This window comes from Rhipicephalus microplus, unplaced genomic scaffold (assembly GCF_043290135.1).
Source record: "Rhipicephalus microplus isolate Deutch F79 unplaced genomic scaffold, USDA_Rmic scaffold_13, whole genome shotgun sequence".
NCBI classification, from domain to species: domain Eukaryota; kingdom Metazoa; phylum Arthropoda; class Arachnida; order Ixodida; family Ixodidae; genus Rhipicephalus; species Rhipicephalus microplus.
In genome coordinates this window covers 28,438,300-28,460,648 of record NW_027464586.1, presented here as the reverse complement: position 1 = coordinate 28,460,648, position 22,349 = coordinate 28,438,300, and the positions used below count along the sequence as shown (strand labels likewise).

Sequence of the window (22,349 nt, the reverse complement as noted above, 5' to 3'; positions counted from 1 at the left end):
CATGGGACCTTCCCTGAGCACTAATAGCCCCATCGGGCTCAAAGAAGCAGACTCAAAAGCGCTTGCATGTTTTCACTCGTTTGTTTAGAAACTCTTCGGAGCGTCTGCCGCAGGAATTAAAAGATGTTACAATCTTTTTGAAGTGAGTTACCAGTATCACCCATTCTCATACGACACAGATTCTCCCAGTGTCCTAGATGCCGTAAATACTTTTCTAGAGGTCTGCTCCGTGTTAAAGGATATACGCAACAATTCAGCGCCGGGTACTGATCTCATCCGGTACACGACACTTCGAAATCTCAACGACGCAGATCACACGCACCTGGTGGACACGTTTCATTAGCATTTACAGAATGACACAAAGCCCAAGCATGGCGACATGCGCGAATTTCCTTCATCCCAAAACAAGGGAAAACCATATCCGTCGAAAATTTGTGACCAATTTCTTTTACGGCATGTATAGTCAATCTCATGCAACATGTCCTGCGGTGCTTGCAGCCATTTCTCGAGAGCCAGTTCTTCTCGCATACGCACTTAAGCTTTCGCTTGCACTTATCGAAGCAAGATTGTTACTCCAGTTAATGGAGCAGGTTTTAGGTCCATCGCGGGGTGTCCAAACCTACACTTTGCTTGCGCTAAACCTTAATTCGGCCTTGGACAATGTGGAGCATGGCCTTAATCTCAGCAACCTAGCTGAATCACGCCGCAAAATTCATGTTTATAACTATGTCAGAGCCTTTCTTCATAATCGTACCGTATAATTGGTTTAGGCTCGCATCACTCAAGTATCATTCACCTTCCAGGCAGAGGCACCCCTCAAAGAGCTGTGATTTCACTAGCATTATTTATTATTGCTATGTCAGGTCACCCTAAGTAACTTGACTGAATATAAGACCTGTTTCATGCCACCTATGTAGACAATAGCACGGTGTGGACATTTCGGAGTTCCGACGGTGAAATTCAAGACTGGCTTCAACAAGCGGTAGAGGTCGTGTCAGACTATGCTGTACGAAGTAGATTCACTGTTGATGAAAAGAAGTCTGAGCTCCTTTTTTCGCGGCCGCAGTAGAAATACGCCACCCCACATCAATGTACTCGTTGAAGACACACCTAGCCACAGATAGAGCGAGCACGCATCCTTGGACTTTATGTTGAAGCAGATGGCAGGGCACGTTCCACCATCTCAACACTCTCCCGCCAGACGGAGCTGACCAGCGCAATATTACTACGCGTAAGTAATAGACGCTCAGGACCTGGGGAGTGGGACCTGATTCGACTATATATGCGTGCATTATAAGTCACTTCAGTTATCACCTTCCATTTCACAGGCTAATGCAAGGACACTATGAACGAGTAGACAAAATCTTCCGTAAAGCCATCGAGGTTGCTCTTGGTCTTCCGCACTATACTTCTGAGCAGCGCCTTTTGTCACTAGGAGTGCACAATACCCTCAATGAAGTACCCGAGGGTCAGTGGATTAGTAAAAGTCAACGCCTTAATCTCACACCAGCGGGTAGTCACGTACCCCACCACCTAGGTCACCCAGTCCCTCCTGAACTTCCGAAAATGCAGGACTCTTTTCCGCCACTCGAAATAGCTTGAGCGCTTCGAGTACATCCCCTGCCACGCAACGTTCATCTTGAGCTGACATCGGTCATCGACGGGCTTCAATGAGATACCTGAATTGCACTCTCACTGACGTTAAGGAGAATAGGGTCTACAACACGGACGCGGCTCGCACTACAAACGGACACACACTGGTGGAGGTTAGAGGCACTCATGAGATCGTAAATAATGCCTCAAGCACTTCCTTATCTTCAGCCACCAATTCGGTTGACAACCTGCTGGTTAGCTTGGCAATTCAACGCACCTTGTGCCTCTCTGCGGAAGCATGCTACATACTAAAAGCTTTACAAGCGGCATGTCGGGCTTTTCTAACAGGTCGCGACATTCTTGAAATATCCCATTCTATTCTCTTACGCTCATCCAAAGCTGCTTCACTCAACAGACACAATATACACCTGCTCTGGATTCCTGGTCATGCCTCATTGTCGAGTAATGAACGCGCTCATGCGGTTACCCAAGAACTCACCTTCTGAGCGGTTCCGTGCATTGAGGCGCAAAGCACAGAGAAAGGTTTCTCACTTCTCACATATCACGACGTCACACACCATTACATTACGGCAACATTAAGGCAACATTACACAACACCACGGCAACGACAGCAATACCAAATCTCACCAGACTCCTTCATACACGAGGAGGCTGTAGCACTTTGCCAACTGCATACCGGAATTTTTCCGAACCTCCACTTCCAGAATAAAATTTGCCGGACTCGTTATACTAATGCCTGTCCAGGCTGTGGCGCTATCCCCACAACTTTTCACGTTACCGTAGAGTGCTCCGCCGCTTACTTCCCTTGCGTTCCTACTATCCTTAGGTCCACCCGTACCCCAGAACAGTGGAAAGGCACCCTTTGCGACGGCGTCGCCGAGGTCAGGTGGGCCCTCATTCTCAGAGCCCAGGCTGCCGCATAGTCCTCGTATAGGGATGCCTCCGGTTTTAACACGATAGCGTTGAAGAGCGCGTGTCGCATAAAACCCGCCGCCAGCGTCGGCCCCATTAGTTGTGAGCGAAAAATCGTCTGTGCGTCTGTGACCAAAAAATAAAGTTACTGAGACATGCGCGGAAGGCTGTTGTCCACGCGTGCCCACGCGATCACACTGAAAAAGCCGCGCATTCGAAAAAAAGTGCCTAGGTCACGAAGCGCTGTAGTTTCTTTGCCCTTCCAACCCTCTCTGCTTAGCCTCTAGCACTTTCGCCAGAATGACGGAATAGATAATGCAATTGGAGCATGCAACCAACCTTTGCAACTCCATTCGCTCTGGACAGATTCCTAGAAATTTTGTGTTGTTGAATTCGTGAGGCAATAAGCTCTTCTACTGAATTCATTCCATGTTCACTTGAAAAAGTGTTTCAGGGACCCTTTAACGCATTTTGTCTGACAGGTGTCACGACGAAAACAAGCCCATTTGGCGACAAAAGTGCGCGTTGGTCCAATCTACTGTGTGCGTATTTGTGCGCGTGCGCGTGTACGTATCAAAACAAATGAATAAGTATGCACTTAGCGGTCGACGGGTGCGCTAGAACCGGATTTCACTTTCGCGTTCAACTTTTAAAGGCGAAGCTTAAGGGTCCCCCATTTTTTCTTATAATTTTCATAATACAATGTTTTCATCATCATCCCAGTTCAAAAAAACACCAGAACGTTTGCAGCATAAGCAATCTTTGATAGCTTGTGCGAGATGTCTTGCACGTAGGATATTACGGCAGGCTGGCTCTTTCTGAAACTGTCGCGCTTCTGCGGTTTGTCGGCTTTTTAATGACAGTGACCAGCTTCTTCGCCACCGAAACGAGAAAATGCAGGGGGTGACGAGCTTTTGTCAGACACTCCACTTCTAGAGCAAAGCTGTGGTGCACCATGTAGGGGCAAGACTTCTTTAGCTGTTGGCAAGGCATAGGCTAGAAATGCTCCACCTAACCAATTTTGAGCGGGTGGCTATTTTTTTCCAGCCACGTGGCCTTGCAAGAAAAAGTATACAGAAAAACGTGGATGCGTGAAACATATAAGAATGCCGTGAAGCCACTGCATTTCATACAATTTTAAACGATGTCAACGTCTGCTACAACTATAGCCGTGTGGGTCTGAATGGTGTTGAAAGCCGTAAACGATTTAATTAAATAAACTTGTTTCTGAAAAAAATATCACATTTACAGAAGAGTGTATATGAGCGGACTGCCAATAATCTATACTAATAGTTGGTGACTCCTGAAAAAAGCCCAAAAGAAAAGAGCACTATTTTCTTGCTCTAATCAACCGTGGTGCGACCCGACTTGGGGTGGCACAAAAGCGGGAGTAGCAGCAACCGCGCGATTCACGCCGATTTCGGAGAATGTGATTTGCCGCACTCTTAATTTTTCAATCTAGCAGCCATACCTATACCCCCTCCAGCATGTTGCTTGCATAATAAAGCTTTGGGCACATGTGCAAGCAGCGCCATCTATTGCCACAAATAGTGGTGGGCTTCGGTAACTAAATGAGCAACGGGATAAAAATCATATCTGACAAAAAACGCCCTAATCAAGAACAACTCCCAAGTCTATGTAGCAAAAGCCTTATGCTAAAATACAGTGTTAAACTACGCACCAGTTGGCTTCCCAGAGTGTTTATTATTTACAACCAGGCCTCGAGCTTCAAATGGGTGGTGTCCAATTGTCCTGAACCCCACAAGATTTGCATTGAGGTACTGTAAATTTAACCTAGATATTCTTGAACGTACCTACTTTATAGATCCCGAAGTTGCAGATGAGGACCTTTCTTCGAGATATATAAATTTACTCCCACTTATTTCCAATTTCGTTATGAAGGGTGCCGCAGCCGTAAAATTCTGCACTTGTTATGAAAGTTGTCAACTTAGCTGAAGCTCTGTGCCATTTCCACTCTCGCTATGCTCTTTGGTGAATTTACCACTTTAGGTATCAACGAAAGTTAGTGAACATATATATTCTGCTATTCTGGCACATCACTGATGGTAATACTCATACGCAGACCTGAGGAATGACTGTAATAGCTGTACGTAGTCTGTTGAGAGGCACCGATGCGATGTCCACGCCGTCGATTAGGATCCGCCCGCCGGTGCTTTTCAGCACTCGCAGTAAGGCAAGTACCAGGGACGATTTCCCGGCTCCAGTTCGACCTACAACACCAACCTGAAATGGCATTAAAACCCTAGGTGAAACAGAGGGAAATTTTCTCGCCTGTATTTGAATGATTGAAGAGAAGGAAGGAAGAAAAATATTGACCGTAGATATAGAAAAAATATCGACCCTTGTCGCATATGAGGAGCGCAAAATAAATCGGGTACAAAGAAGACATGACAGAAACGGTGCTCCAGGAATAATTATTTCGAAGCTCGTTCCTATTTCAAATAAATCGTCAATTTGCTTAACTGAGCCCCACCACGGTGGTACTCTACTACTGACCCGCAGGTCACGGGATCTGAACATGGCTGCATTTTCGATCGAGGCGAAAATGCTGAAGGCCAGTGTGCTTAGATTTAGGTGCACTAAAAAGAACTCAGGTGCTCGAGATTTGCAGAGCCCTCCAATACGGTGTCTCATAATCATATGGTTGTTTAGTGAGGTTAAACCCCATACATAAATCAATGGGATAACTGAAGCTCTTAATTTTCATGATATTGAATGACCTACCTTGTATACGTCAAGCAGTGTGTCAAGCTTTTCTGCTTAGCAGTGGTCGCACTTGAATTTTACGCAAATAAGAAAGACATTTACGCAAATAAGAAAGTAAGAACGCTATTATTTGCGTCCATCTACTTACAAACAAAGGACCATTAGTACGGTCGAGAAACTTGAAGGCTTCAGTGACTGCAATTTTTGAAAATCTAGGACTACTGTTCTTTTGCTGGTGTCGAATACGAAGCAAATAACTTACAAAGCAAATGTAGCGAGAAGTTCAGATCTGTTTTCATATTGCTTGTACGCCTTCAATATTGCCGTGGAAGTGGCACCGTGGTCACGATGCAACTCCGAGGCGGAAATGTTAGCGGCCCGTCATCCTAGTGTCGAGTACAGAAATGCTTCCACTGCGGCACGCTTCCTACTCACATCACGTTTTTGGCGCATAAAACTCGAACACCTTTTATTGCAAATATGGTTATTTATATCAATATTATCTTCAGAATCAGTTCTGTGAAAAAGAAGCGTAACACACCTACCCTCCTCTATAGACCAACTGACCGATGTCACTGCTTTTGAGGATGCTCTTGAATGCTCTTCGCAGCTTTTCTTTATTATTTCCGTTCTTGTTTTCTTGTTACATTGTAAAATCTTACACACTACCTTCTGTAACACATTCGGGCCCTATATGTACTAAAATAAATAAATAAATAACTAAATAATAAACAGTGAAGGAAGAAGTGCTTTAGAAAAACGCCGATTTCATGCACAGACAAAAAGATAGCTGTGATATAACGATATACCTGACCGTAAATCAAGACCACAGTTTATTAAGTCACCTAGGCTATTCGGTGACAGAACAGGAAAGATTGCATGTTATCTCCATGGTGCATGTCCCTGCTTATGACCTTGCAGAGTTTAAACACTGTGTGAAGTCTTATTGCCTTACAAAATAACCGAAGCCAGCGATTTCCAGTACCCTTTATGCCTTCGTGGGCGACAGGCATTTTCCTTTTTTTCGCCCAAATTGATGCAACAGTCCCAATTTTGAAGCTTTTTGTACCTTGTACCTTCAAATTTATGCGTTGCCTCCACGGTTGACGTACCTGATGTCATGGTGACGTCAAGGTGATGACTCGAAGCCGTATTTTTAGGTACTAACAGTTATTTGCGAGCCGAAAATAAGCATGCAAAAAAGGTTGAGGCTCCATAAATGGGCAGAAAAAACGCACTGTAAACTTACAAAGTCGTAAATGAAAGCAGAATCATGTTCACAAAGGCCAGCGATTTCTAAACAAACGCGTGCATGACCTAATTGTATGAAAGCAAAGTATAAATGTTACTGTTTCTTATGGTCCAAAGGTGCAGAAAATTAACCAGACCCATGCAATTGTGCTATTTTCCACATGGTTTGCAGAAGGTGGTATCTGGTTTTATTCTCTAGCATGTACACTGTCGATTGAAGCTACGCTCATGAGTATGTTTTTTTTTTCGCATGGCTGAGAAGGATAGCACAAGGGCAGGTAGCTCTACCGCTAAAGAGCAGAAGAAAGAGATGCCTCGTTTTGACCAGGTGTAGTTACATAGTGACAATGTCTCCACTACCGATAAGCACCTTAGGAAGTAGAGTATAAAGCAAAAGCCGCGTGCACATAACATTTTTCTTCAGACCAGAGGGTCGAGGTTTGCCTCTGCGTCGTAGATAGAAAGTTGGTAATTATGACGTAGATGATGATCATAGCTTTTGTGAAGAGTCGTGCTCACTTTGGGCGATAGGCCAAAAACTAATAGTTTCTAAGCAAAAGTGATTACATAAAGATTCTTTGTTATGATCATGTAGTGGCATCACCTTCTACTTCCTCTTGTTCTTCGCTCCTTGGAGGCGTACGCCAATTTATTCGGTGAGGTACACCCAATCTCTGCCTCTGACAGGTGAGAGAAAGAGTACAGAAGGAGAGAGAAACACACAAACATATATTCTTGGCATAAAAAAAAATATTTCCTGCCGAAGTGAGATTCGAACTCATGCACATACGATTCGAAGACTTACGATGCAAAAGCATTGCCTTGACAACATATCCTGGCCTACAGCGACGAGGTGGGAAAGGTACCGTTTGGAAGAGGTGGGTGAGCACAGAGAGAGAGAGAGAGAGAGAGAGAGAGAGAGAGAGCAAGAAGCTGAAACTTATGGCAAGAGGCAGTTGCAGACATTGCAGCCGAAGCCGCTCGAAAGAGAAAGAGAGAGAAAACAATAAATATAAGGGAAACCCAATGTGGTATTAAATAGTTTATAGGAAAAGTGTGTAAGAACCCCAATCTGTTTATAAAAAGCAAGGTATAGCCATTAAACTAGCCTAGATGCTTAAAATGCTCCAGACGTGCCTGCATAATGTCTGGGGAGGAGTCCATCAGCCACTCATTCGAGGTCATGAGTTGGTAGTCATGTGAGGCTCTTGCCCATGTCTGTACGATCACTTATACAATCACCCACAACGTGAACATTACCGTGAATCCAACGTAGACTACGTAGGCAGGAGAGCAGTATTAAAGTGTATGCAGTACTGAATGAGGTGTGTCATTAAACAGTGAGCTTGACACGTCTCACCAGGGCTGCCTCGCGTTTCGTCATAGAGTGAGGTGGATCGGAGTACGCACTGCGTCTAATTGTTTACGCCTGCCTAACTGGACTATAATAAGTAATTTCATTCGCTTCAAATAACCTGGTCATTATAGGGGAGAGCCCGATGCTAATTATGCCCTTCTCTTGCGTGGGACATCACTTAATTCCCTCTGATGCGCGAGTGACCAGGCATTCATCGTGTTAGAACACATAAGTAAAGGTGAGCTTCGAAGTTCTTCGTTTTTAGGCTGTAGTATTGCGTGTCTGAAATATCACCTGTCGCGAGGGCTTGACAGGTTGCTTGACTATCTGTGCGTGTTAATATACAATGTACATTTGGGTCGAACATGGTAGCTGCCTGCACTATGGCCATGATTTCTGCCAAGTTAGAGTGGAAGTCCTAGGGTAGTGCTAGTGTGTCGAAAGCTACTCCCGTTCGAAATCCCTCGCCAGTCTGAGACAAAGATCAATCCGTGTACAGAATCCACTCTCCTGTGGCTTCTTGTAGACGTTGAACTCATGCTAGACTTTGTCCTGTATGGGTATCTCGATCCACGTGCCACGGTACAGGTTTGACGGTGATCTGATCATTCATGAGAACCCGCGGGGTTCCTTCATTGGCGACAGGTGGAGTTATGTATGGTAACCCAATTCGCGAAGCAGGGTGTGATTGTGTAGAGTGTACTTAGGATTGGGTCTCTCAATAAACGCAGGCTGCTCCGACCCACGAAAACTCTCGTCTGATGCTCCAAGAGCTTCACGTTGGGTAGCCAGTGTCGGATCTTGCTATGAGAGTGCCGCTCTCGGAACGCACGAAGACGATTCTGTCGGACAAATCGAACACTGTATACACTTATTCAATTACTTTTAGAGGCAAGATATTGTCAGCCGAATCACTAGTGACAGTCTAAAGCAATCTTATAGAATATTCTAGTACGCCAGATGAAAATAAGCAATACAAGGCAACGCGAAGGCGGCTTCGCCAATGCTGACCTCATCCTAGGGTCCCAGGGGACACCGCCCGTGGTTTCCACTTGCCGCTGACCCTAGTTAGAAAACAACTATCACGTCAGGCGCCAAACACCAAAAATAGTTCCGAATATCTTCTGTCTGGCCACCTAACTTCACCGCAGTTAGGCACTGTTCGCGCTACAGTGTTAACTATAATGATGACGATCATGATTTCACCCAACTAGAACGCCCCTCTCGCTCAGCGGTTAAACCTTAATGTGGCCCATTCGCAAGCCACGTGCGTGCCCCGATGCGCAAGTGACTAACACGGGTTGAAAGCGCCCCAACAATTTGGGCTAACTCGTCGAAATTAGGAAGGATAGCCATTCCTCAAGCCCTATCAGATTTGGCTTATTGAGGTGTATCTAATATAGTGCGAAACATCTTACTCAGCAGGGTGTCGAGCTTGGATATTGGGCTTTCGTTTTTCAGTATATGGATATTGATAAATTACATGAAGAATGGCTAAGGGCCCGGTAATGCGCTGAAGTTAGTGCTTTTTGACGTCTCTCAACTTGCGCCTCGTGCAATTCGAAAGATTCTGAACTTGTTTAAACTGTTGCATGTCGAAGCCACTCCTACGACTTGCTGTCATCTTGCAACCAGAAACTTGGAACTTTTGTAAAGGACTTGCCTGGTGGGGAATCACACTGTATATAGTGTGTAACAAGATACCGCAATTCATGAGCGTTTGGAAGCTTCTGATTTGTGACGAGGTTAGTGCTGGATTTGGCCCTCGATAGAGTGAGCCCTCTTTATTCAAGGTATGGAGCAGTAGTGTCAATAGCCGGCTGTAGCGTGTGCTGTATTTTTGGTAGAGAACCTTTTCCCGTCCAGAAGGTGATGTAAAATAAAGGTCTGGTACAGATCTGAGATCACTTTACTGAGCACTGAGAGCGAGGCAAAAGAGTGTCGGTGACAGAATTGACCCTTGCGGCACAACTCGTTGGAGGTACTGCGTGCGTGCTTTGACTTCATTTACCTATACGGCAACTATGTGATTGGTAAGTACATTGTAGACGTACTTGCAGAAGGACTTGTTGCTGCGCTACTCTATGAATGTGTCAGATCCCATTCATAAATAGCGCAAAAAAACGAGAAGATGGGCGCAAAGAACGACACACCACACGCGTTACTAATAACTCTTATGGAAAAAAGTGAAGGCACACATTCTCAGAAAACAGTGCTCAAAAAAGTGCGCGCCACCGCACTCAAACTGCAAGATGAATGCGAGGCGCTAGACTGACCCGACAGAAGCCAGCGAAAAAAAAGAAGCATCAACGAGCTCCTCGGGAACGCCACCTCTTTTGCTCAAAGGTGTCACGCGACCCGGACCAACCATCCTTGTGGTGCGACACACATATGTTTTGGCATGTTTAACTTGGCATCCTTTCAAATGCCTACCCACCATTCGGGCACACCACTGAGCCAGCCACAGAGCCACCACTGAGCCAGCTACAGAGCGAGAGCAGGAAACAAAAACTATAGACTCTCATCCCGAAGAGAACCTTGATAGGATGCGAAGCAGAAGTGGTGCGTACGACGTTGACCCAGTTGAAACGGGCGTCGACGCGAGTGCTGTGAGAACAGTTTGAAGCGAAACTCGGTGTGGCGTCTACTTGAGCAAAGCTTTGTTGCAAACGCAGACACTGGAGGTGGGACACGTTGAAGACGCTTGCGTTAATTTTATTGGCTCGCGTCTTGTCGGTGTTACCCGCGCGCCAACAGCATTCTAGGACGCGATCGGTGTTATTGACTCGGACCTCGTCGGTGCCACTGGTCTTCCAATGCCTACGATTGCGTTCGGCTTGCCTGGCTCGCACCTCGTCAGAGTTGACGTCGCCATTCGCGAGTGCAATCGGCTTCGCTAACTCTAACAGCGCTGGCGAGAGCTTTAAAAGGTACGCGCTCACTGCATGGCGCGATGGCACCCAAACCGTCATCGCGATCACGTAGCAAGCAGCATAAAGGTATTATTACAAAAATCGGTATGGAATAACATCACTGTATGACAAATCTAATTCACTAGTCATAACATGAAAATCAAAACATATATGTCATGAATGTCATGATTTACATTGAATGGCTTGCTACTTTTGCGGTGGTTTCTTTCATATGACATATTGCAATACTGGTATGGTATGACGTGGCTGCATGGTGAACATTGGCGACAAACCCTAACGTAGAAATCATGACACGATAGTGAAGGAAGTCATGACTACACGCCAGTATCATGGTGCGCTCCTGGTCATAGCACTAGCTTCACACGTAGGAAGTTTGGTAATACACGGCGTAAATAGAAAACGAATGTATACGACTGGTGCAAACATAAATATCATGATATGCGCTGAATGCAAAACATGACCACATGCCACGCCGCTAGCGTGCTCGCGGCCGTTTCGCTAGCTCCAAGTGTACCAAATTTGGTACTGCATGGCGTGAAGAGACGATGAGGGTAAATGACACGCCCAAACATGATAATCATGATAAGCATGTCATGTAAATCATGGCTACAAGCTACGCTCATAGTGCACTCACGGACGTTTCGCTAGCTCCAAATATACCAAATTTGGCAGCACGTGACATGAAGGGACAACAAAGGTAAATGACAGGCTGAAATATGAAAATCTTGATATGCGTTTCATGTGAGACGTGATTACAAGCTACGCTAATTGCGTGCTCGCAGCCGTTTTGCTAGCTTTACATATGCCCGATTTGATATAACGTGATGTAAATAGATGACAATGGTAAGTGGTGACGCGTCCAAACGTGATAATCACAATATGCATGCCATATAAGAACATGACTGTACGTTACGGTGGTAGCGCGCTCACGGCCATTTCGCAAGCTCACTCTTACCAAATTTTATGTTACGTGACGTGAATGAATGATGAAGCTATATGCCTGATGCAAACATGATACCCATGTCATGCGTGTCATGTAAGCACATGACTACATACCGAAGTCGTGATCCAATTCCAGAAGTTTCACTAGTTTCAAGTATATTAAATTTGGTATTACGTGCCATGAATGGATGACAAAGGTAAATGACTTGTTCAAACATGATAATCATATCATGTGTGTCATGTATAACACGACTGATTGCTACGCTCATAGCACAATCGCGGCCGTTTTGCTAGCCATAGATGTACCAAATTTGGTGGTACGTGACGTGCATTGACAAGCAAGGTCAATGACACGTCCAAATATGATGATCGCGACATGTTTGTCATGTAAAGCACGACTACATGCTTAGCTCATAGCGCACGTAGTCTGTTCTGCGAACTTCAAATATACCTAATTTGTGTTAGGTAACGTCAATGGACGACGAACACAAGTTCAAGGCAGAAACGTGGTAATAATGACATGGAAGTCATGTATGGCATAGCAATCTTTCTCAGTCGTGCCTTGGATATCATTCATTTTCACTGTACGTGGGATCTGCCAAGATTTCAATAGCCGTAATAATATTGTAAGACAGTAGCAGCGTTGGTTTCTCGACGGCGTTTAATAGGCAGAATCGCCTGATTGACGCTTCGAACGAAGACGACACTTTGCGTGATGATGATTTTATACAGATGAAGAAGATGAGGGTCAAACGTTGTTTGTTTTGTGCTTGCACTACTATACCCCTCGCGCAGAAGTGGCCAATTTGGCCGCTGTTTATGACGGTGGTGTACGTCACACGAATGGCTTTAAGAGTGACACGTGAAGAACCTCCGTACTACGAAAACGGCCGTTGGAAGGCATGACAAGAGGGGTTACTCGATAGTTAACTGGAAACGTCTGCCCTACTATAGCGTAGGGGCCTATGAATCGTGAGTAAAATTTATCACACATGCCGGGAACCCGAGTTGGGGTCCACAACAGTACTTCATCACAAGTATTGAAGTGAACTACTCGTTGGACGCCATCACAGCGAGTCTTCCGCTCTTGGCTTGCCTCTATATTGAGGCGGGCGCGTCGGCGACAATCGGCAGGGAGAGAGATTAAGTGCTCCCTAGATGAAGATGACGAGTTAACAGGGACGTCAAAACAGGAGTAAAGGAGCGGAGATGTCGGTTGACGGCCATAGACGAAAAAGAATCGGGAATAGCCCGTGGTGCGCTGCGTAGCGGTATTGTACGCAAAAGTCACGAATGGTAGGATGGTAGCCCAGTTGGTAAGGTCGGCGTTGATATACATTGATATGTCGGTCAAAGTTCGATGGAAGCGCTCTGTGAGGCCGTTAGTCTGGGGATGGTAGCTGGATGTCGTCTTAAGAATCGTATTACATGCGTCGAGGACTTGTTCGAGTAGTTTCGAGAGAAACGGCCTGCCGCGTTCGCTCAATAGAATGCGTGGTGGACAATGTCTTAGAAAGATTGCCTCCAGAAAAAATGTGGCAATGTCCTCTGCTCACCCCGAAGGAAGTGCAGCTGTTTCGGCCTACATTTTAGGTGGTCAACTGCTGTGACAATCCAGCGCTTGCCGCTAGCTGATATTGGTAGTGGTCCGTAGGGGTCAATACCAATGATATCAAAGGGAGCGTCAGGGCATGGGAGAGGTTGTAGAAGACCGGCTAGGGAGGAAGGGGGTCGCTAGCGGCGTTGGCAGAAACGAGCATGACGCAACATATCGCGCTACGCAGTTGGAAGACCCAGGCCAGGCAAAAAGACTGCGGGTGCGTTCATAGGTTTTTTTGAAAACCGAGATGACAAGCCTTGGAGTCATCGTGAAACTCGTCCAAAATATGCGCCCTTGGGTAACGAGGAGCAACAGAAACCCAGCGCTGTCCTTCAGGGTGGAAGACAAAACGGTAAAAGATTGAGTTTTCAGTCTTGAAGTTTCGCAGCTGTCGATGGGCGTGGGCGTTGGGAGGATGTGAGGAGCCTTCAAGGCGCGGCAGTATAGAGTGACAGTAAGTGTCGCGGTGTTGGCGGGATGCAAACGTCTCGTTCCGGAAGGTAGAAAGAAAGTCGACGGCGGCGAGTGATTGAACTGACGGAGTAACTTTGATGGGTTCACTCACAGTTGGCGACAGGCCAGGAGTGCCTGAAGAGGATTGTAAAGGACAGCAGCTAAGGGCATCGGCATCGTTGTGTTTCTTGCCGGATTTGTAGGTAACTTCAAACTCGTATTCGAGACGAAGTATCCAGCGACCGAGACGTCAAGACAAATTCTTCAACGTCGACAACCAGCACAAAGCGTGGTGGTCAGTGACGACGGTAAAGTGGCGGTTGTAAAGACATGGTCGAAACTTCTGGATGACCCAGACAACGGGGAGACACTCCTGCTCGGTGATGGTGTAGTTTTTCTGTGCTGCTGTGAGGGTGCGACCAGCGTAAGCGATCACACGTTCGCCATAACGCTCTGTTCATTGCAAAACTACAGCGCCAAGCCGTGCCCGCTGGCATCAGTATGGAGGAGAGTGAGTGCGGTGTTATCAAAATGACGAAGCACTGACTCAGTCGTGAGGGCACGTTTTAAGGTGCCAAAGCCATTTGGCATTTGTACGACCGTACCTATGACGCTCCCAGAGAAGTTAGTTGGTGAAATGGTGCAGCAGTGCTGGCAAAGTCTCGTATAAAGCGCCGGAGGTAGGACGGAAGGCCAAGAAATCTTCGGAGCTCTTTGGCGCATTTGATGCACCGGGAAGTGAAGAACGGCGGTATTCTTGTCGCGATCAGGCCAGATTTCATCTTTGCTGACGAGATGTCCGAGTACTTTAATACTTTTGCTGGCAAAGTGGCACTTCTTGGTGTTCAGCTAAAGGCCAGAAGCTGCGAGAATTGTCAGAACTACATCTAGGCGCTGCAAGTGTTGTTCGAATCTTGAAGAAAATATGTCGATGTCGTCAAGGTAACATAAGCATATTTTCAAATTAAGGCCCCGCAATACAGATTCTTCTAATGTGGTATACTTACTCGAATGCAACTTGTGCAGTATGCAGTACATCGAACAAACAGAAACACCATTTAGGATTCATTCAATATTCACGGAGCTCATGCGAAATCAGCTCCAAATCTACCCTGATCAAAACATCTCAATTTTCCCGACCATGCTTTCGACATACTATCAGTAACACTCTTAGACGGGATTTAAATCGAACCGAGAACGTGAACAACGAGAGCCATACCTTATCCACCGATTTAAGACCCTTGATATAGAAATAAATGAGAATTTGGGTACACTTGCAGCAATTAAACATTAGAAAACAATAACGGAAATGTGCAAAAAATTACTGAGTGCATGACACAGCAGCTGCGAAGAGCACTGGACTACTCAATATAATTTCAAGTGCAACTACTCTTCCTAAGTGCACCTGCCGTATGTGTCTGTTTTTACCCCACTATCCAATGAATTTCGCCAAACATGACATGCCCGACAGCAGCATTGTGCACAGTCGGGAGGCCCCTACTGCACGCGTAATCCCGAAGCAGGCAAAAATTGCCATTTCACCCGCTGGCCAGCCTCTGCGGCAATACGCGGCGCCCCTCTTTCTACGACGAGATGTCGACAGGGCGCGGAGTAGTTAAAGGCTTAAACGTCTCATAAATGCTCCTTTCCCCCCCCCCCCCACCGAACATATAGAGCCAGGAGGCGCCGTCGGGTGCGAACAATGCGTTAGTACAAGGAAGGATTCACAGACCGCAGACAACATGAACTGAAAAGGAGAAAAAAGAAGAGATGGAGGAAGAAGAGGAAGGAAGAGTCAAAGGGGGCACCTGGGGGAGTCCACCGTATATTCTCCTTTTTCTCTTCTTTTTTTTATTTTCTTCTCTCTTTCTTTTCTCTTCATTTTTCTTTCATTTTTGTATTCTCTCTTTCACCTCTGATTCAAGATTGTATGAAGCTGAGCACCAACAAACTGTACCCTCAATCCTTATGAAGGCCAGACTCAAGGCCGAAACGTCGAAATTAACCACTTTGTGACCGCTCACGGAGGATCTACTTGACTACTTGCAACGCTACGGCCACGCAACCACCAAGCCTGCCTATATATGAAAAGAAGCTGGTACACGTACGAGAAAGCAAGCACTTCCTTTAAAAAATTACGCTTCATCTGTGCCATGGCCGAAACGTAAACCTCGAAAAGAACTGCGCTTGCTTTCTCGTACGTGTACCAGCTTCTTTTCTTATACGTACCAGACCCACTGAACTTTCCCACTTTATATATATATATATATATATATATATATATATATATATATATATATATATATATATATATATATATATATATATATATATATATATATTTATATATATATATATATATAGATATATATATATATATATATATATATATACATATATATATATATATATTGCAACGAGAGAGGTTGCGCAAAAAACAGGTTATTATTCGAGAAGCGTTAGCCGCACCTGGCTGGTACAGGCAGGAACCCGGCAAGCATGAGCCACACGCAGACGTCAACGTCTTTTTTCACGCTGGCGCTACTTTGCTCCGGTACAATTAATCCCCGCGCAGATAGGAGCCAACCGGGTGGCCTAGGGAAACGACACGACAAGGGGGTCATAGCACGGTTTGAGGCGTGATACTTGTAATGTTTCACGGGCATGGCAGCGTTGGTCCGAAGGGGGATCGATGGGCTCAACTTCATAGTTGACAGGAAATGTTCCTCGCGCCACATTGTAGGGGCCATGGTATTTCGACGAAAGCTTCAAGGAAAGACCGAGAGGGGTAAATGGAACCCACAGCCAAACCAGCATTCCTGAGTTATAGTGGACACTAGACGCAGAGGCGTCGTGGTCAGTTTTTGGGTGCCATCGGTTTTGTGCGGTAAATGAGCAAGCGAGTTGACAACACTTTTCGGCCTAAGCAGCTGATTTGGAAACAGGTGTCGCTTCGAAAACATCAGGCCTGTAAGGGAGAATAGTGTCCATGGAGCATGATGGCTTACGTCCATACAGGAGGAAGAAAGGTGAAAAGCCAGTGGTTGTTTGTGGCGCAGAGTTGTACGCGTACGTGACAGAAGGGAGCACTTGGTCCCAATTAGTGTGGTCGTAGCATAGCAATTACTGTGGTCGTATGGACATAGCAAGCATATCTCCAAGGGTACGAATAAAGTGTTCTGTCATGCCATTGGTTTGAGGATGGTATGCTCAGGTTTTCCGATGGACAGTGCGACATGACTTGAGCAGCTCGTCGACGGCGTTCGAGAGAAATACACGTCCATGGTCACTCAGTAATTCACGAGGTGCACCGTGTCGTGAAATGAGATGATGAAGAAGAAAGGATGCAACGTCATTCGCAGTGGTAGCAGGCAATGCAGATGTTTCAGCGTAGCGTGTCGAATGATCGATGGCGACGATAATCCACTGGTTGCCTCGAAGTGTGTTGGGTAGAGGACCATATATATCAATGCCGAGGCAGTCGAATGGTCTCGCTGGGCAGGTTAAGGGTTAAAAAGGGCCAGCAGTGCGGTTAGAAGGCGTCGTGCGTCGTTGACACGTGGTGCGTGGCCGAACGTACTGGCGAACGTGCCGATACATGCCGCACCAGTAGTATCTTAGACGAAGGTGAGAGTAAGTCTTGAATACTCCAGCGTGGCCACACTGGGGGTCATCGCGAAAGGCAGCGCAGATGTCCGAGCGCAAATGACGAGGGATGACAAGGGGCCACCTAGGGCCGTTCTTCACGTAATTGCGGCGACACAACAAGCCTTCACGTACAGCAAAGTGTCTTGCTTGTCGAGAGAGAGCATGAAGTCTTTTCTGACGAAGTGTTAGAGAGGACGTCGAGCAAAAAATGTATTCAGGGTTACTTGCGCTGCTCGGAGGGCATGTCGGTGATGCTCAACGATGACGAATCGCAGATGGCAGTTGTTAAGAAGGCAAGGTCAGGAGGCACTGGAGAACGAGATAGTGCATCGGCGTCTGGATGTCTGCGTCCTGAGCAATAAATAACACGGAAGTCATATTCCTGAAGGCGTAAAGCCTAACGAGCGAGGTGGCCAGTAGGACCTTTCATAGACGCTAGCCAGCATAAGATATGCTGATCTGTAACAACATCAAACTGGCGTCCGTAAAGGTAAGTGCGATATTTTCCTATAGTCCAATGATAGCCAAGCACTCCTTTTTTGTGACGCAATAGTTGAACTCTGCGTTCGTTAGGGTGCGGCTGGCATAGGCGACAACGTACTCGTCGCAGCCATCCTTGAATTGAGTGAGAATGGCACCGAGGCTGACACCGCTTCCATCCGTGTGAATTTCAGTGGGTGCATTGGGATCGAAGTGGCGGAGAATTGGCGGAGACGTGAGTAGCCGGCACAACGCCGTGAATGAGTAATCGCAGTGGGATTTCCAGCCAGAGAGGTCCATGCTACAAGAGAAAAGCTGAGTAAGTGGGGCAATTATACAGGCAAAATTGCGAATGAAACGCCGAAAATAGGAACACAAGCCCACGAACCTACGGAGCTCTTGCCTCGAGAACTGCGACTTTTAGTTTTCCTCCTGGGCGTGGTTGGAACGGCAAAGCAAGGGGGAAGGAGACCGAAGACGGGGTGAAGCAGATCGACTTCGGCTGAAGTATGGGCAACGTGAGCTGGGGTCAGGTGCATCAGGTGGCGCGTACGATTCTGATTGCCGAGGTGTGTTGCCGGAATGCTGAGCATCATTAAAATAGAATCCACAGCGACGACAGTAGTGCGCGACATGTCCTGGAATACAGGAGTTGTAGCAGACGGGCCGGTTATCCGGAGTACGCCAAGAGTTTACATGTGATCGAGGTGGTGGAAAGGGTTGATTTACCGGATAAACCGAAACTGGTGAGCTGTAGTAGTTGGTGGCAGGACTGTAAGAAGAGAGTAGTGGTTCGGCAGGAGATCGGCGGACGGCTTCTGCATAAGTAAGCGGTGCAGCAACTCATATTTAGGACGCGGATGAAGGGAGAGCCTCGGCAACTTGCGTCTGAATAGCACGGCGAAGTGAGTGGTCCAGTGCTGTGAGGGTTTTGTTGATGATGGCGACAAGAGAGAGCTGTCGAGCAGCTTCCTCCCAGTGTTAACACGCATTAACACGCTATAGTCAGGGCCACTGTTTTTGCACTCCAAAGCCGAGAATATCCGCTGCTTGCGCATTAGCTCGACGTGCAGAAATTCGCTGCTTGCGCAGCTCATCGAAACTTTGACATAGCTGAATCACGGCAGTGGCATTTTGTGGGTCTTTGGCCACAAGCATAAGAAAGGCGTCGTCGACAGTGCCTTTCAATATATTCTTTATTCTGTGAGCCTCCGGCATACTCGCATCAACTTGTCTACAGAGGCTGATTACATCCACAATGTAGCTCATGAAGCTCTCACCATTTTGCTGAAATCTTCGCCGCAGGCCCAGTTCAGCGCAGAGCTTGCGCATGGCTGGACGACCGACAAACGAGGTCACGGCCTCTTTGAAAACCGACCAGGGGGGGATGTCGGCTTAATGGTTGGTGAACCATAGGTTGGCCCAATCCGTCAGGTAGAAGGTGACGTGAGTCAGCTTCGCAGGGTCATCCCACCATTTAATCACGCTGGCACGCTCATACTCTGCCAGCCAGTCCTCGACATCATGATATTCAGTGCCGTTCTATACTGCTGGGTCGCGCAGATGAAGTACACCAGGGCACACGACAGGCGGCAGCGTGGAATAGGCTTGTGGGGGATTGACGCACACGGTCATCGTGGACTGAGATTGGTAGCTTACGGCTGCAGAGCTCCAGGACGTTACCCATCGCCTCGACCATATGCAACGAGCGAGGTGCGTAAAAACACAGGTTATTGCTCGAGAAGCGTGAGCCGTAACAAGCTGGTACAGGCAGGAACCAGGCAAGCACGAGCCACTTATGGACGTCAACGTCTTCTTTCACCACGCTGGCATGGAGCTGGTGCTCCTACGCTCCGGTACAATATATATATATATATATATATATATATATATATATATATATATATATATATATATATATATATATATACAAGCATATATAACAGACAATAATGCCAAGCAATGCCTGTTAGATCTCAGTATTATTGTATCAAATCACGGGAAAAGGTAAAACGAGCCGTTTGGTATACAGTCATTTCCTTTATATATATATATATATATATATATATATATATATATATATATATATATATATATAATTGTAAAGAGCTGCATTTGCGACAGCAGCTATACGATGAAAACACGATCGGGAGAGAGCAAAGTTCAGGCAGATAATGGCCGCGACGATCAGCAGGAGGCGAGCGAGAGAAGCTCAGAACCCAGTACCTAAGCGGGGGCGATGCTGCTTGCCAAAGATGCGTTTTCTTCTTCACAATTTGCCCCCGCCGAAAAAGAGCCACCCTGACGATCAAAGAGTCGGGGGGCAGAGGGCTATTGTATGGCTTAAAGCGGGCGACGTGGACAATGGCACGTCCACGCCAGTGCGTGTCGTCAGATGGGGATAGTGGCTCAATGAGAAAATTCACCGGAGAGGTTTACTCCAAAATGCACTAAGGGCCTGGTACACTGGCACGAGTTTTGAGGAAAGGGTGGGGGTTTGGTAAGAAACAGCCAGCCATAGAAGTGATCCCGCGGAATAGCTGTGGCTTCGTGAAGAGTCGGCGTTGTTTTATTTCTGGCGCTGCTGTTCTTATAAGGTAAAGGTGCGTGCGAGTTCACGGCACACTTCCGCTTTTCGGGCAGCTTCGCACACAAATGGGCAATCGGGTGCGTCAGGATGGTATGCAAGGGGAGTGTCGATGGTGTAGGAAGGTTCGCGTTCATAAAGAAGAAAGAAACGTGAAAATCCAGTGGTAGACTGTGCCGCGGTGTCGTAGGCGAACATGATGAATGGAAGATTGCGATCCGAGTTAGTATGATGCGATGTCACATATATCGCGAGCATATTGCCGAGGGTCGTTAAATGTCTCCGTGAGCCCATTAGTCTGCACGCGGTATGCCACGGTGTTGCGATGAACAACATGGCATTCAGAAAGCAGAGCCGTAAGGACTTCCGACAGAAACACTCGACCTCGGTCACTTAGTAGTTTTCGAGGTGTTCCACGTCGTAGTATGAAGCGATGAAGGATGAAGGACACTACGCCCTGCACAGTAGCACTTGGAAGGGCGGTTGTCAGCGTAGCATGTTAAATTGTTCACAGCGACTATAATCCACCAATTTTCATCTGATATTATCAGTAGAGAGCCAAAGAGATCAGTTTTGATCTGATCGAAAGATTTGGAAGGGCACGGAAGTGGCTGAAGCGCACCTGACGAGTGGGGAGGCGGTGATATGCGGCGCTGACATGCAGAGCAGCCCATAACAAGTTTTTGAAAAAAAAGTATACATTCCACACCTGTAGATGCGTCGGCGCATACGTTTGTAAGTTTTAAAAACTCCGGCATGGCCACATTGGCCATCATCGTGAAAGAAGGCGCATATTTGTGATCGCAAGCTGCGGAGGACAACCAAGAGCAACTTGCTCAATTCAGGGGCGTAGTTACGTCAGTGTAGCAGCCGATCACGAATGGCGAAATGAGCAGCTTGATGGCTGAGAGATTGTGATACCGCAGTGGTCGATGATCCAGAGACACTGTCAAAACGGGAAGCAATCCACGGGTCCTTGTCTTGTTCACTGGCAAAGGAGTCAAATTTGAGAGATGTGACGAAGTTAGTACCAGTGGTTCCGCAGGCCTAGTCGGGAGGTAAAGGCGAATGGGACAGGAAGTCGCCGTCAGAGAGCGTGCGTCCGCTGCGATAGACGACGCGAATGTCGTCCTCCTGGATTCGCAGTGCCCACCGAGCCAGGCGGCCAGAAGGATCTTTCAATGTGGCGAGCCAACAAAGTGAATCGTGGTCCGTTACCAGGCCTAATGGGCAAGCGTAGAAATAAGGGCTGAACCTGCGAAGCACCCACATTAGCGCTAAGCACTCTTTATCAGTGACGCTGTAATTGGCCTCAGCTTTAGTGAGCGTGCGACTCTCATAAGCGACGACGTATTCCGAGTAGCTCTGCTTGTGTTGGGCGAGAACAGCGCTAAGAGCAGCCCCACTAGTGTCTGTGTGAACTTCCGTTGCAGCTGTTGCATCGAAATGCCGAAGAATGGGAGGAAAGGTTAGCAGTCTGCGAAGCATGGCAAAAGGAACGTCGCAGTCAGAAGACCAGGATGAAAAGTTTGCGTCACCGTGTATGTAATAAGTCAGTCGTGGCATCATCGACACGAAATTTTGAACGAAGTACCAGAAGTACAAGCATATATAGTTCAATGGAGCTGCCTATTTTTTCAATGTAGTAGGCTTCAGGAACTCAGCGACTGCACGAAGTTTTGCACAGTCGGATAGAACACCACCCTTGGACACGATGGACAGCTCTCGCGCGGCGAAGCGACCCTTTTTACGGTTCTGTTGGAGCTCAGCATAGGTGAAACACGTCAGAACCAGTTGGATCCAAAGCAGATGTGTAAGAAAATCGGGAGAGAAAACGACAATGTT

The 22,349-nt window shown here is 46.8% G+C and overlaps 1 protein-coding gene across 4 annotated transcripts in view; it reads right to left on the bottom strand.

The window, feature by feature from the left end:
* The window catches only part of LOC119165924 (ATP-binding cassette sub-family C member 2), a 1,429,043-nt gene that overhangs the window by 203,894 nt on the left and 1,202,800 nt on the right, over window positions 1–22,349 (bottom strand). For all 4 annotated transcript variants that reach the window (XM_075882663.1, XM_075882666.1, XM_075882665.1 and 1 more), the window contains one exon: window positions 4,612–4,770. In XM_075882663.1, the coding sequence (XP_075738778.1) occupies window positions 4,612–4,770 (159 nt within the window). The remainder of the gene's footprint in view (window positions 1–4,611; window positions 4,771–22,349) is intronic.